Source organism: Rutilus rutilus, assembly GCF_951802725.1.
Source record: "Rutilus rutilus genome assembly, chromosome: 9".
Lineage (NCBI taxonomy): Eukaryota > Metazoa > Chordata > Actinopteri > Cypriniformes > Leuciscidae > Rutilus > Rutilus rutilus.
This window is the reverse complement of record NC_140223.1, coordinates 39,269,690-39,283,261: the sequence shown is the minus strand read 5'-3', so window position 1 is coordinate 39,283,261 and position 13,572 is coordinate 39,269,690. Positions and strand designations below refer to the sequence as shown.

Here is a 13,572-nt window from a genome sequence, read left to right as displayed (position 1 = left end):
CATATGTCATATTCTTCCTATTAGATATTACTTCAGTTACACTTTATTTTGATTGTCCACTTTAGACATTGTACTATCTACAAGTAGCTTCATGTAGTTGACAGTCATTGGAGTATTAGTAGACTGTCTTAATATCGGCTAACTCTTTATTGTGATGCTCCCAAACAGACATTCTACTGACTATAAGTAACTTTGCAAGTACATGTCAACTTATTCTACTAACCCAAACAGTCTATAGAGTTAGTTGACATGTAGTTGAAAAATAATAAGGCTTAGTTGATGTATTAAAGTTGGAGGAGGGCAATTTGCTTCTTATTAGCTATATTAGCTGCTTATAATACTGAATGGACCTTAAATTGGGATGCTGTGGTAGCGTCATATTCCTATAGGCAGATGTAGATCAGCTGAGAGTCAGCTCATGCAAACTTGACTGACATGACCTGCCAGAACTAAAGTTAAACTTGATTTATTGATTTACTTATTTTTTACTTACACTACAAACTAATTGACTATAAATGTCCATGCCTTGCATACGGGTTTTCTAAATGTGTTGCTATATGTCATTTCTACTGTAGGTGGTTATGGGGGTTATGGCGCATATGGTGGTGCTGGAAGATTCTACCCAATGGCTGGAGGTCTGAAACCGGCTAAATCAGGTGCTCGTCCAGTGAATAGTCAGTTAACACATGTGCAGTCAAGTAATTACATAATAACCATTAGGCTTTCTCTTTAGGCACTGGACTACCAGGTGGTCTTCCAGGAGGAGGTCTACCTGGAGGAGGTCTACCTGGAGGTGCTATTCATTCAACAAGTCTATTGATTCATTTGATTTTCTCAGTGGCTAAGTAACACAAAATGCACAGCTCTCTTCTAAGTCTGATTTTTTTTTTTTTTTTCAGGTACTGGTGTAAAGCCCCCTAAAGGAGGTAATATATGTCTTTGAGTTTCCATCGTTTTCATTGTACAAACACATTGTAAATTAAACTTCTTTTAGGCAAGCATCTTTAGAGAAGAACTAAAATGGAAAAAGTAGGTGGAGAACTGACCTCATTCTCAGAAGAACCATTCATACAGTACAAACATACAGGTCCCTTTTTAACACATTTTACATATAACTACATATAACACGGCTGAGACTCTTTTCATGGTACTCCAGTTGGCTTGAACTTGAATGAAGGAGCCTTAGATCACGAGCCAAATCAACAAACGTGTCCCCTCTGGGACCCCGCTGGTGGTGTCCGTGGAATGAAGGCCAGCACATTACTTCAGCTTGTCCTTGGCACAATCTAAAAGCAGCATGCAGTGTCTGTTCCTCTGTGTTTGATATCGGTTGGAAAAGGGTTAAACAAATAAATGAACAGCCTGAAACATCAGCTTCCAGGCACTGAAATCAGATAAGATGACTTGTTTCATGTCAGAGGGACGGAGCAAGTGAGGCAAATTAAATCACTGAGGAATCACATGGAATATCTGCAGTCTAGCTTTGCACTCAATGTGTGTAATGATGTGACTAAATGTGTGTGTTTATGTTTGTTCAGGGCCAGGTGTAGGAGGAACTGGTCCTGGTCTCCCAGGTGCAGTGAATGTATATTTAGCTATTACTGGCATCATCCTCTGCTTCAGTGAATTTGAATGATTATAGCTAGCAGTGATAGTCCAGTCTATGATGATCTTGTCTTTGTATTGATTGTTAGGCCTTGGCATTCCTCAGACTGGTGTACAAGGACTGGGCCCTGGTGGGGTTGGACCTGGAGGGAAAGCAGCAAAACCTGGAAAAGCTCCAGTGCCAGGTAAGCGTGGGAGTGTGAAGTTGCATATATAAATGTAAATATGCACGATTATAGATCAGCTTTTCAATCTTGATTTTTGCAGGAGTGGGAGTGCCTGGTCCGTATCAAGGAGGACTTGTTCCTGGACAAGGTTTGTTCTTTTCCTCTGTTTATGTACTATAATCTGACCACCAGGCCCACAAGGAATCTGCAAACATTTTGCACATTTTCTGTGCTGATTGTGGGGAACATATGCCGAATTCTGTGAAATGGATCTACACATGGCACAATGAAATATGTTCAACAGAGCTGCAGAAACTACACTTCTAGGCCAGAAACATATTATATGCAAGTATGCAAACCTACAAATTCTTGGCACACTCAAAAGGGCGATATAGTTACCTTTAAAGTAGGTAGCTAGGATTTTTCCGGTAGCTAGCTAAATCCAGCTCCATTTAACTTGACTTGCTCAGAAAGATTGACCTCAGACCCCAGTTGCTCCTCCACGACAGCAGTTGACCTAAAGGAGAAAACAGACCACAGAAGACAGTTTATTCTAATGCCCACAAAGAAATGGTGCATATTGTGCGGTTAGAAGCATTGCATTCACATACTTGCGTTATTGGTCAATTATCAAATTAGCCAAGACATCTCATAAACAAACGTGCCGAACTTGAACAATTTCTGCAAACATCTGTGGAGCTTTCTGAGGTCGCAGATTTCGTGCAGGCCACCTATTTAGTTATTTGGAAAAAAACACTGGAATTAAAATTGCACACATGGCCTTAGTTTGTTCTTGATCACTTGGATTTACATGACTACAGGCTTCAATGGACGGGGTGTTCTTCCTGGTGTAGCCACAGGAAGTGGACTCAAGCCTAAATCAGGTAAACTCTAAATGAAAATGACATCTGTCATTGTAAAAATAAACTATATGATATCTATATGACTGACTGAATCTTCCCCATAGCTGCTGGTGGTGCTGGGCAGGGTCTGGTACCAGGTGCTGGTTAGTACATGAGCATACAGCAACCACTATAAATAGAATAATGATATCTGGAAAGTGTGGAAGATGGATTTGTAAAGAAGTGTTTGTAAATCTGACAGGATCTACACTAGAAGTTTATTTTGTCTGTCATAGGTGGGCGTGGATATGGTGGACCACTGCAACAAGGAGTTTTTCACGGATACCCTCTGAAATCTCCCAAATCCCCAGGTGAAATTTCGGATTCTTTTAATCAGCTCAGCCCAGCTTTACCACCCCCCGAAAAGAAGCATTTGCTGACTGATTGCATTTGTGGTTTTACAGCTATTAAGCAATGCAATATGAGGTTGCTATAGAAATAAGCAAGAATGTCTTTCATCAACGCTCTAGATGAAACCCAGCTACATTGGATCACTGCTTAGACTTGCGTTGCTAGTCATCCGTTTATGTAGTAGATTGCTCTCCGGTGCACAGAAACGTTGCGTGATTTCTCCTATATGGAGGTTCAACAGTTGAAGAGCTCAATTAATTTGTTTTGAGCACTAACCTCAGATTGACTATGTGCTCTCTGGGAAGTGACTCCTCACTTGGGAAAATGCCTTGACAAAGTTCATTGGCATAGGTTTCATAGTCATATCTAAAATATATTTTCGTAAATGTTTCCGAAATGAAATACATATTTTCACGTCTCTCTTATCGGTGAGCTATCAGCCTTAATCAAGGATTAGGAATACATCCAGTATAATTAGGAGAAATTGATTGCGGTATTAATATGTGAGCCTCTAGTGGAACATAGCTTTTTCCAAACTTGCATATTTGTTCTGATTAAAACAGGATACAGTGTTGATAAAAATGTGTGGTCAACTTGAATGGTTTAACGCTTCATATGTTGTATAAAAGTGAGCTCATACATCAACAGAAATCATTTGGATGCTTCTTTATCATCTTCATTTTTGCAATTTTATCTGTATTATTTTATCTGAATGCACTTTTTGTTCAAACACTGGCCATGTGTTAGTTAATAGCAAGCTTTATTGTTGTGGATAGCTTTGATACATACAAAACATACTTGATTTTTGGTATATCTTTAGTATATTTTGATACATATCAAAGTACATTGCCTGTCTCAACAGGTGCTGGTTTGCCCTACACTGGTGCTAAACTTCCATACGGTAGGATACAGTAGCAACCTTGAGAACATGCATGTGCAAAATACCTGGTGTATGATGTGTATTAGCTTGTGTGCTGATTCTCACCTGGTATACCAAAGGTTATGGTGGCTTTGGTGGAGGTGCTGGACTCCCCGGTGGGAAAGCAGGAGCTGGCTCCAAGCCGGGTTATCCAACAGGGACTGGTGTGTTATGTCAGAGCTATCAGATTTGAATCATTGTTCCACATGTCTCAAAGCACATAACATTACAATAATAATAAATATAAACAACTTACAGAGCTCTACTTGTACCTCCTGACTGCTGCAGATTAATTTCAGCGTTGAAAGTTTTGCCAGAGAAACACATATATCCGAGTCTGAGCTCCAGGAGGAACGTCATGGGTTGCCATTTCATAATTACGGTTACGGCTACGGAACGCAGCATAAGCTCATTGTTTTAGTTGAGGAGGAACTGTGAAAGGCTGCAGCTGTTCGTTTGCAGTGTTCGGTGACTGTCTGTCTAACTCTGCCTAGCCTCATGAAACGTGCTGATGGCGTGTGATCTCTGCAGGGCTTAACATTAACACCCGCCAAATGCGGGTAGATTTCAGCAGTGTTGTGTAACACAGCCACTCCTACCAGCCACTTTGGCGGGTTGAATTTGATATTTTTCAATTGTATTCTTTTAAAATAATAAACTAAGAGCAATCTAGTGTTATAATCATATATAATGGTTTTTTGATAGATATCGATACTGAAATATCTGAAACTCTTCCTCAATATCTTGACACACAACCCCGCTTTGCAATTTGCTCTGGATGAATAGTATTTATTTCGGAGAGGGATTGCGCTTATTGCGCATAATTTTATTCATTCCCGTAGATTTTGTGCTCGCACCCAAAGTGCATAAAGTGCTAATATACCGGCTGCCAAATTATGAGATAATATAAAAAAATATCTATATAGCGGTTTTTCCTTATGGTATCGATGTCAAAATTGTGGCCAGTGAAAATACTGAGTGGCTAGTAACTTTAGAAAACCACAGTGGCAGCTGAGCAAAAAAGGTAACGTCAAGCCCTGGATGCTGGCAGGTGCAGAGGTATGGAAATACATATGTTGACAGGCAGGTATGACATCGCATCCGGACCGAATGCAATGATAGGCTGAACATTTTTTTGTCCTGAGACTTCCACAGAAGAAATATGTACATGTTTTAATATTTAGACTACTTCTATTATTGATTGCTATCAGGGTGTAAAGAGAGTTTCAATCAGTATAACAAAAATGTTTACAAAAAAATAGTCTACCCTTCTTTTAATATTTTAATAAAATTCTTATTTATTAAAATTGTGTGTGAAATATAACACACACACACATATGCTATTGACTTCATGATATTCACCCTAGAAGAGTTGCAAAGATACTGAAATCACTATGTTACTTTACATGGCTGCAAACAGTGCATGCACACACACACACACACACACACAAATGCATGATCAGTGGCTGATCTGCTGTGTCTGTATGCAGGTGTGGGATCTTTAGGGGTCTCTGCTGCACAGGCCAAAGCTGCTAAATATGGTAATAATCATTTATGAAATTATTTTAAACGCCACATGACCTAAGCTCTATCCACAGAACAAAGATATTAAGATTTGCTTCAGATTTTTGTGCATATTTGTGTAATATGAAACGTTAACCCTTTGCAAATTTCTGAAGGTGCTGGAGCTGGTTTAGGTGGGGCTGGAGCTTTCCCGGGTGGTGCTGGTGGACTTTACCCAGGGGCAGGAGGTGAAGATGCATTTTCTTTTGTAATCCCACGAAACTGCAATCAACATTTTCATATTTAAGGAATAGTCCATTCAGCAATGTAAGTCAAAGCACGTTAAATGCATGATCAGTGGCTGATCTGCTGTGTCTGTATGCAGGTGTGGGATCTTTAGGGGTCTCTGCTGCACAGGCCAAAGCTGCTAAATATGGTAAGAATCATTATTAAATTATTTTAATTGCCACATGGCCTAAAGATTTTGTGCAAATTTGTACAATTGACTGTAGTATGAAAAGTTCACTCTGCAAATTTCTGAAGGTGCTGGAGCTGGTTTAGGTGGGGCTGGAGCTTACCCGGGTGGTGCAGGTGGACTTTACCCAGGGGCAGGAGGTGAAGATGCCTTTTCTTTTGTAATCCCCCAAAACAGAAAACAACATTTTCATATTAAAGGAATAGTCCATTCAGCAATGGAAGTTAAAGCACGTTAAATGCATGATCAGTGGCTGATCTGCTTTGTCTGTATGCAGGTGTGGGATCTTTAGGGGTCTCTGCTGCACAGGCCAAAGCTGCTAAATATGGTAAGAATCATTATTAAATTATTTTAATTGCCACATGGCCTAAAGATTTTGTGCAAATTTGTACAATTGACTGTAGTATGAAAAGTTCACTCTGCAAATTTCTGAAGGTGCTGGAGCTGGTTTAGGTGGGGCTGGAGCTTACCCGGGTGGTGCAGGTGGACTTTACCCAGGAGCAGGAGGTGAAGATGCATTTTAGATCGTAGAGCCTTTGCCACAAATGTTCTCTACGATCTACTTAGCTCACAACGCTTTCTAGAAACGCAGCCCTGGGCAGTGGATCGGTAGTTTACAGCATTCTTTGAAAGGGACTGCATTAGATGAGTACATTTAGGGATTAAGTGTTATATTTTGTGTTTTTCAGTAAAGGGAAAGATGTTGGTAGTTTATGTTAATGTTTAATGTTCAGTTGGCCATTTAGAGGAGTTTCTGTTATTGAATTCTGTGGTTACCATTGTGGTGAAGAGTAGTGCTGTCAATTGCAATTTTCACTTTGATGCAATAATGTTTAATAACCCCAAATCACAATTTCTCATTTAAGCAAAATTCAGGTGCGCATGTGTCGAATGTGTCCATCCTGAGCTTTAATGGAATTTGTATGTTGGGTCAATGTACATGTAATTCAATTAAGCTAAAACACGCATTCCCTTGTTTTATGTTACATCAAACTGATTGAAGTAGATTACAAAAACAAAATTAGAATTTGTTGGCAGAATCAGGTAGAAATACCTACTTAAAGCAACAACTGCACATGTTCACTTTTTACAGTGTAGTTTTAAATTATAAATCCCACTTTAACATGTTTACATGTATTTATTTGTGCAGAGTAGACACTTATATCAGAATAAACAGTTGCTTTATTTCGATGGTCCACTTTAGACATGACTAACTATAAGTAACTTTGCAACTACAGTGTACATGTAATAGGGTATTAGTAGACTGTAGTAGACTGTTAGGTTAGGTGTTAGGGTTCAGGTTAGTAAGTTGACATGTAGCTGCAAAATTACTAATAGTAAGTATATTAGTCTGTTGGGGGAGCATCGAAATATAGTGTTGGCAGATATAAAGCAGACAGCCTACTCTAATGACTGTAGTTACACAAGTTACTTATAGTTAATAGATTGTCTAAAGTGGACTATCAAAATGAAGTGTTACCAAATAAACTGTTCCCTCTGAGCAGGCACAGGTGTTCTCACACCAGCTCAAGCTAAAGCAGCTAAATATGGTGAGTACACTGATCCATTATCCTGCTATATTATGAGGCCCATAAGTGGTTATTTAGAAAGTCAGGCTTCCCTACCACATTATCAGCTGATAAACCGATAACATGTTTTTTGGCTTGAGAATGTGTTTTTGTGGTTTGACTAGGTGCTGGTCCTGGTGTTACTGGTATTGGTGGTGCAACAGGCACAGGCAGACTCTTTCCTGGGGTAGGAGGTGAGATACATATGTGTGCATAAGCCTTAAATGACAGACGGTTTAGTAGAATGATACAATATTGATACACTTTTTCTTGTTTGTTTTCCCATGTGTCAAGGTACTGGTGCACTCTCCCCTGCTCAGGCAAAAGCTGCGAAATATGGTAAGCATGTATCCATATTTAAGCTCCAATTATTTTCTTCAAAATCATCCTGCCCACTCATTCACATGAAGTAATATATTGATTTAAAATTTGTAAGATATGTTTTGTGTAAGAAAGCTGTATGTGAGAAGGGCATGAATGATCATGAATATTGATGTGTTTCACACCTGAGAAAGACAAAGACCCTCCCCTAATCGCCCTATCAGGTGGGACTGTGAGGGAACTTGAACAAACAATGTAGAGAGTTTAACAGAATGGCTTTTTGATTGTTTGGGTTCATTTACCACTCAACATAATCCAAAGACATATAACGATGGACAAAAAGCCACATTATTGAACACACTGATCTAAAGACAGAGAGAAGTGAACAGTCACACACCTTTGTGCCATTCCTGAAACAGTTCCTGTTCAGCATACCTGTCATTTCCAGGGTGTTTGATTTTTCATTTTACCATGTTCATGTACAGAGACTTGTGTGAATGTTTCAGTCAGCAGGACTCATCAGGGGCATCTGGTCCCTGTTAAAACAACAACAAAACAACTGTGAACATGCAGATGTCAGGAGAAGGGTTGCACGATTTGTGTGTGTGTGTGTGGGGGGGGGGGGGTGTTCTGGTTTAAAATTCCTCGTGGACTTATACTTGTAGGGCTGCACAAGGTAATAACAATAATAATTTTACTTTACAGAAATGCAGGCGACCTATAATAAATCATTAAAAAGGAACACTTCAGTACACTACACTAGAGAAATATATATGGATTATCATATGTTACTTCAATGTTTAATTCGTTACGACGTTATGAAATGAGATTGGAGTAAAAACATGTAACCTAATGTTTGGCATGTTTTGCTTTTCAAATGTACAGCGCGAGTGACCCAAACTCAAAGCGCGTTCAGAGAACATTTACTGAAGCGATCAAGCCGCTCCTCATATGAAACATTATTGTTACCATGTTATAAACATCTACGTTTGAGCAGATATCCACGAACACAGTTTTTAACAGTAAAAACAGGTCTAAACATTACAATTTTCATCATGTTAGTGTAAACACTCGTACTAGCCTACTTTTATATCATGCTGTGTTTTATATCATTGAGCATAAAAACATCCTTGTGTTGTACATGTATATTTATATTTATTTAGCATTGAAAGGTTGCCTACCTGTCTATAATTCATATTTCAACATGTTTCCGTTGATTTCATTCATTTTAGTCTGACACCAGTTCAACTAGTACAATGTGAAGTTTATGCAACAATAACACGCTAAATTATGTTTTATTAAAAAAGTTTGACAGGAGCACGTTCAGATCATTAAACCTAATTAAACACACGTGGAGCACATTTAGATAATCAAACCTAATTAAACACGAGTGGAGCACACTCTATTAATCAACCCAATCAACGAGTTAAGAGGTGTATATATACAGCAAACTTGCCTCCGTTCGTTGACAGTTTAACAGCATCCCTCCACCACTCTCCTCACTTCTAGTCCTTAATACTCTTACGACAACGGGGGGAGTACTCTGGGTTCGGGCAAAAAATTCAGAGCTCAGAGCCCTCCCCCCGGACAGCACGCCAAATACACATAATCTTAACTCTGTTTAATTGATGTAAGTGTGAACTCGTGAACTATTATAAGTGGGAATACATTTCTTACCTTAAAAATCTTTCTTATCTTCAAATCATGCTCTTCTTCTTCTGAGGTAAATCCAAGGTAAACTCACAGCGTGTCTTTCAAACTCGAGGAAAAGCAGAGGAATGATTTCATTATTTGTTTTAAGGTAATGAGGGTGTTTACAGGTGCTCGTTCTTTCACGTGAACAATTTGCATGTGAATCGCTTGTGTGTGCGTGAGTGTGGTCACATTAGAGGTAATGAGCAGACGCTTGAGAAACTGTACCTCTCCTTGCTTTCATACGGATTACTTAAACAGAGAATATTTGCTTTTGATATGATTTGCATCTTTTAAAATAGACACTTCAAGCTTTCTAAAGAGCCTTTCTGTGTGGCAAGTTTCAGAATGAACTTCACACTGAGAGAGGTGGCAAAACGCACATCATGTTTATTTTCTTTATTTCAGGAAAAGCACAACATTTTGTATTTATTATGAGTGTACACAAATAAAAGAAGACATTTAACAGTTTTGAATGATGTATAACACTTGTCTGTATGACAAAAATCAACCGAGGTATTTGAGTCTCTTTCGCACTGACAAGAAAAAAAACGAGGTGATTGTGCTGACGCAACCACCGACCCCAGGTTTTTTTTTTCAGATATACCAGGGTTCTTTGATTCTTACCCAAATCAAACACACCCAAACAAGCCACTCAATGTATTTATGGTTACCAGGAAAGTACAAGCAAAGGTTCAGGGTTAGAACTAAACTCTGCAGGACAGCGGTCCTCCTGGAGGAGGATTGAAATATAGCATTGGCAATGTTAAACTGAGTGATCATGGTTCTGCCTTGCTCCAGGTGCAGGAGCAGTTCCTGGTGGTGCTGGGATTGTGCCAGGAGCCGGAGGGGTCTACCCTGCAACAGGAGGTAAAAGTCTGTCTGTACAATATATCTAGAAGATCATAAAATAAGTGAAGTACAGGGCCTTGTGGATGTAGTTGTCGTCAGTAACGGCCCTTTCCCAAATGACATTCTCAATCTTTGCAGTCTGCCTCCAAGTTCACATTTTTATTGGTCCTAGAACAACTTTCCTGTCAAATAAATAATTGTCCTAATCCTAATCCTATTCCTAACCTCACCAGAAAAAAAGGTGTCCTACATGGCAAAATCATGTTCTCCTTTCAGTGACATACTGCCTCATTATTGTTACTGTTGGTAGTAGTGCGCTGCAGAACCCAGTGTAGGTTCAGCTAAAAGATGCTTTGACGGCACAAAGCAGGGATCTAGGTAGCACACTTTTGAATGACAGAATGACAAATGGGACACTCTACTAGTACTGAATATACTAGTCCATTTAATTTGGGACATGGCCAATTTTGTCCATAATGTTCATATGTATAACATTTTTCACATATCTTCCATTACAATGATCATAGAGTCTCAATACATTTATTTCTGCTTTCTTTACAAGGTCTGACACCCGCTCAAGCCAAAGCAGCTAAATACGGTAAGACAGATTTGAATGATTCAGTCTAAGACCAGATTTCCAAAGCATCCTAGAATGTATTCTTCTCTGATCTCCTAGGTTTGGGTGGGGCAGGTGGAGCTGGTGCTGTGCCTGGTTTTGGGGGACTGTACCCTGGAGCAGGAGGTGAGTGGGAACAAACAATCAAAAGTAATTAGCTTTTTGAGGCACTCAAAAAAGTTTGATCAAGCCACTCAAAAGTTACTGGATGGATTTTAGAGTCTCAGGGGCATTTTTTAAAGTGGTTCACTGCTTATTTTATTAAAATATTTTACAAACATTAAGACATGTAAAAAAAGATGATCTCAAACAACTTGTGTCTTTTTTCGTAGGTGCAGGTGTTGCGGGGGGAGCTGGAGCAATTCCTGGAGCAGCACCAGGGGCTGGAGGTGAGTTTTACATCACGCTAATATTGCATCTGATGAAACCTAAAATTCATGTCTTGAGGTAAAATGTTTGCTAATAATAAAGTTTTAATCTAAAAAAACTAAGGTAAACTATATTAATAATTGTAGAAATTACTTTACCAATTCCTTTTCTTTTAATGTATCCAAGTGGACTGAAGCCTCCTAAATATAATAAGAGAAGTATTACAAACAACTATAGTTCCCTTTCAGTCGGTCACATTCGACGTTACGTCGACGTCATCGACATATTGGGATCCCGCCAGGGAGCCTATCATCTGCGAGTGTTAACAGAACGAGCCAATGGACATTGGCGTACGAGATTTGCATCTCGCACTCCACCCTGCAGCGTGTGTCTAAATAGGAAGAGGATGCACGTACCATTTGCTTTTCGCTTCGGAGCCGAACAGTTCTGTATGTCTCTGAAGAGTGTTGGTTTACAACGAGCGAGTATGTTGAGCTCTTCTGGAAGAAGCCTCTCACCTGGTGTCGGTGTGACAGTGCGAGACAGCGGTGGTCGCGAGCCTCTAGCACTCTCAACTGCTGTTTTAACAACATTTTCTTTTCTTTGATTGTTGGTTGGTTAGAGGGCGTTCATAGTGAGTGCTTCACTGTGTGGGCTACACCATCCACTGCCAGTGTTTGCCGCGGCCATTTCTCCTGTGTGCTTTGGTACCTTAGAGAGCTATTTCCTGAAAGTGTAACAAGATGTCATATCACCTGTGTGTTTCTGGGTGCGGTCGTTCCCTGGCGCAGACTGACGGTCTCGAAAACTGCATCACGTGTCTGGGCATTCAGCACGCTGAAGCAGCGTTTGTGGATGACTCATGTTCCCATTACGGGAATATGACCATTGCGGTGTTACGGTCGAGACTCCTATACATCAAACAAGGTGGGGTCCCCTTACCTATGTCTCGATCTTGTGCTTCTTTTGGCCAACCCCAAAAGAGGGCTACTTCGACAAATAGCCAGGGTGACTTGAGGATCACAGTGAGGGCTTCTCCACCCAGTACCCAATCCCTGTGGGTCCCTCACTTCTCTCAAAAACCGCAAGCCTCCTTCTGAGAAAGTTGCATTGCCCGAGCCTGAGAGTTGATGGTTATGCTTGCCTGGGCCACCAAGAGGGTTGGGCTCGAGTGGAATTCTCCACCGTGTCCCGAACCTTAGAGGTTGGACGTTTGGTATCTCTAGTCCATTTAATTTGGGACATGGCCAGTTATGTCCATAATGTTCATATGTGTAACATTTTTCACATATCTTCCATTACAATGATCATAGAGACTCAATACATTTATTTCTTCTTTCTTTACAAGGTCTGACACCCGCTCAAGCCAAAGCAGCTAAATACGGTAAGACAGATTTGAATGATTCAGTCTAAGACCAAATATCCAAAGCATCTTATAATGTATACTTCTCTGATCTCCTAGGTTTGGGTGGGGCAGGTGGAGCTGGTGCTGTGCCTGGTTTTGGGGGACTGTACCCTGGAGCAGGAGGTGAGTGGAAACAAACAATCAAAACTTACTAGCTTTTTGAGGCACTTGGTAAACTAAATATCCATGAGCACAACTGTATATTCTTCCTTCTCGTCAAATCTCAGATGGCAGTTATTGGCTTCAATATTAGCTGCTGAGTTTTTCTCCTTTTATCAGTTCAATTAAAATGTGTGCCACAGTTAGTTTGGCCACTACCTTGGATTTTGATTAAAAAAATTAAAAACTGCTCCTGCAAATAACAAGGACAGAGTAGCTGCCCAAGATCAAGCCACTCAAAAGTTACTGGATGGATTTTAGAGTCTCAGGGGCATTTTTTTTTTTAAAAGTGGTTCACTGCTTATTTCGTTAAAATAGTTTACAAATATTAAGACATTTAAAAAAAGATGATTTCAAACAACTTGTGTTTTTTTTTCGCTGGTGTACCAGTTGGTGGAGTAGCGGGGGGAGCTGGAGCAATTCCGGGAACAGCACCAGGGGCTGGAGGTGAGTTTTACATCACGATAATATTGCATCTGATGAAACCTAAAATTCATGTCGTGAGGTAAAAATGCTGCAAATAATAAAGGTAAAATAATATATATGAAGGTAAACTATGTTATTAATTGTAGAAATTACTTTACCAATTCCTTTTCTTTTAGTGTATCCAGGTGGAGTGAAGCCTCCTAAATATGGTAAGAAAAGTATTAATTACAATTTATAGGTGC

The 13,572-nt window shown here is 39.8% G+C and overlaps 1 protein-coding gene across 4 annotated transcripts in view; it reads left to right on the top strand.

Annotated features, from left to right (window-relative positions):
- The window catches only part of elna (elastin a), a 79,909-nt gene that overhangs the window by 44,179 nt on the left and 22,158 nt on the right, over positions 1-13,572 (top strand). For all 4 annotated transcript variants that reach the window (XM_084418125.1, XM_084418127.1, XM_084418126.1 and 1 more), the window contains exons 5-32: positions 576-656; positions 734-793; positions 900-926; positions 1,539-1,574; positions 1,695-1,790; positions 1,873-1,920; positions 2,594-2,656; positions 2,740-2,778; positions 2,911-2,985; positions 3,888-3,926; positions 4,025-4,108; positions 5,435-5,485; positions 5,624-5,695; positions 5,833-5,883; positions 5,991-6,062; positions 6,200-6,250; positions 6,358-6,429; positions 7,428-7,472; positions 7,616-7,684; positions 7,785-7,829; positions 10,305-10,373; positions 10,918-10,953; positions 11,032-11,097; positions 11,304-11,360; positions 12,689-12,724; positions 12,803-12,868; positions 13,295-13,351; positions 13,507-13,539. In XM_084418125.1, coding sequence (XP_084274251.1) covers positions 576-656; positions 734-793; positions 900-926; positions 1,539-1,574; positions 1,695-1,790; positions 1,873-1,920; positions 2,594-2,656; positions 2,740-2,778; positions 2,911-2,985; positions 3,888-3,926; positions 4,025-4,108; positions 5,435-5,485; positions 5,624-5,695; positions 5,833-5,883; positions 5,991-6,062; positions 6,200-6,250; positions 6,358-6,429; positions 7,428-7,472; positions 7,616-7,684; positions 7,785-7,829; positions 10,305-10,373; positions 10,918-10,953; positions 11,032-11,097; positions 11,304-11,360; positions 12,689-12,724; positions 12,803-12,868; positions 13,295-13,351; positions 13,507-13,539 — 1,596 coding nt within the window. The remainder of the gene's footprint in view (positions 1-575; positions 657-733; positions 794-899; positions 927-1,538; positions 1,575-1,694; positions 1,791-1,872; positions 1,921-2,593; positions 2,657-2,739; positions 2,779-2,910; positions 2,986-3,887; positions 3,927-4,024; positions 4,109-5,434; positions 5,486-5,623; positions 5,696-5,832; positions 5,884-5,990; positions 6,063-6,199; positions 6,251-6,357; positions 6,430-7,427; positions 7,473-7,615; positions 7,685-7,784; positions 7,830-10,304; positions 10,374-10,917; positions 10,954-11,031; positions 11,098-11,303; positions 11,361-12,688; positions 12,725-12,802; positions 12,869-13,294; positions 13,352-13,506; positions 13,540-13,572) is intronic.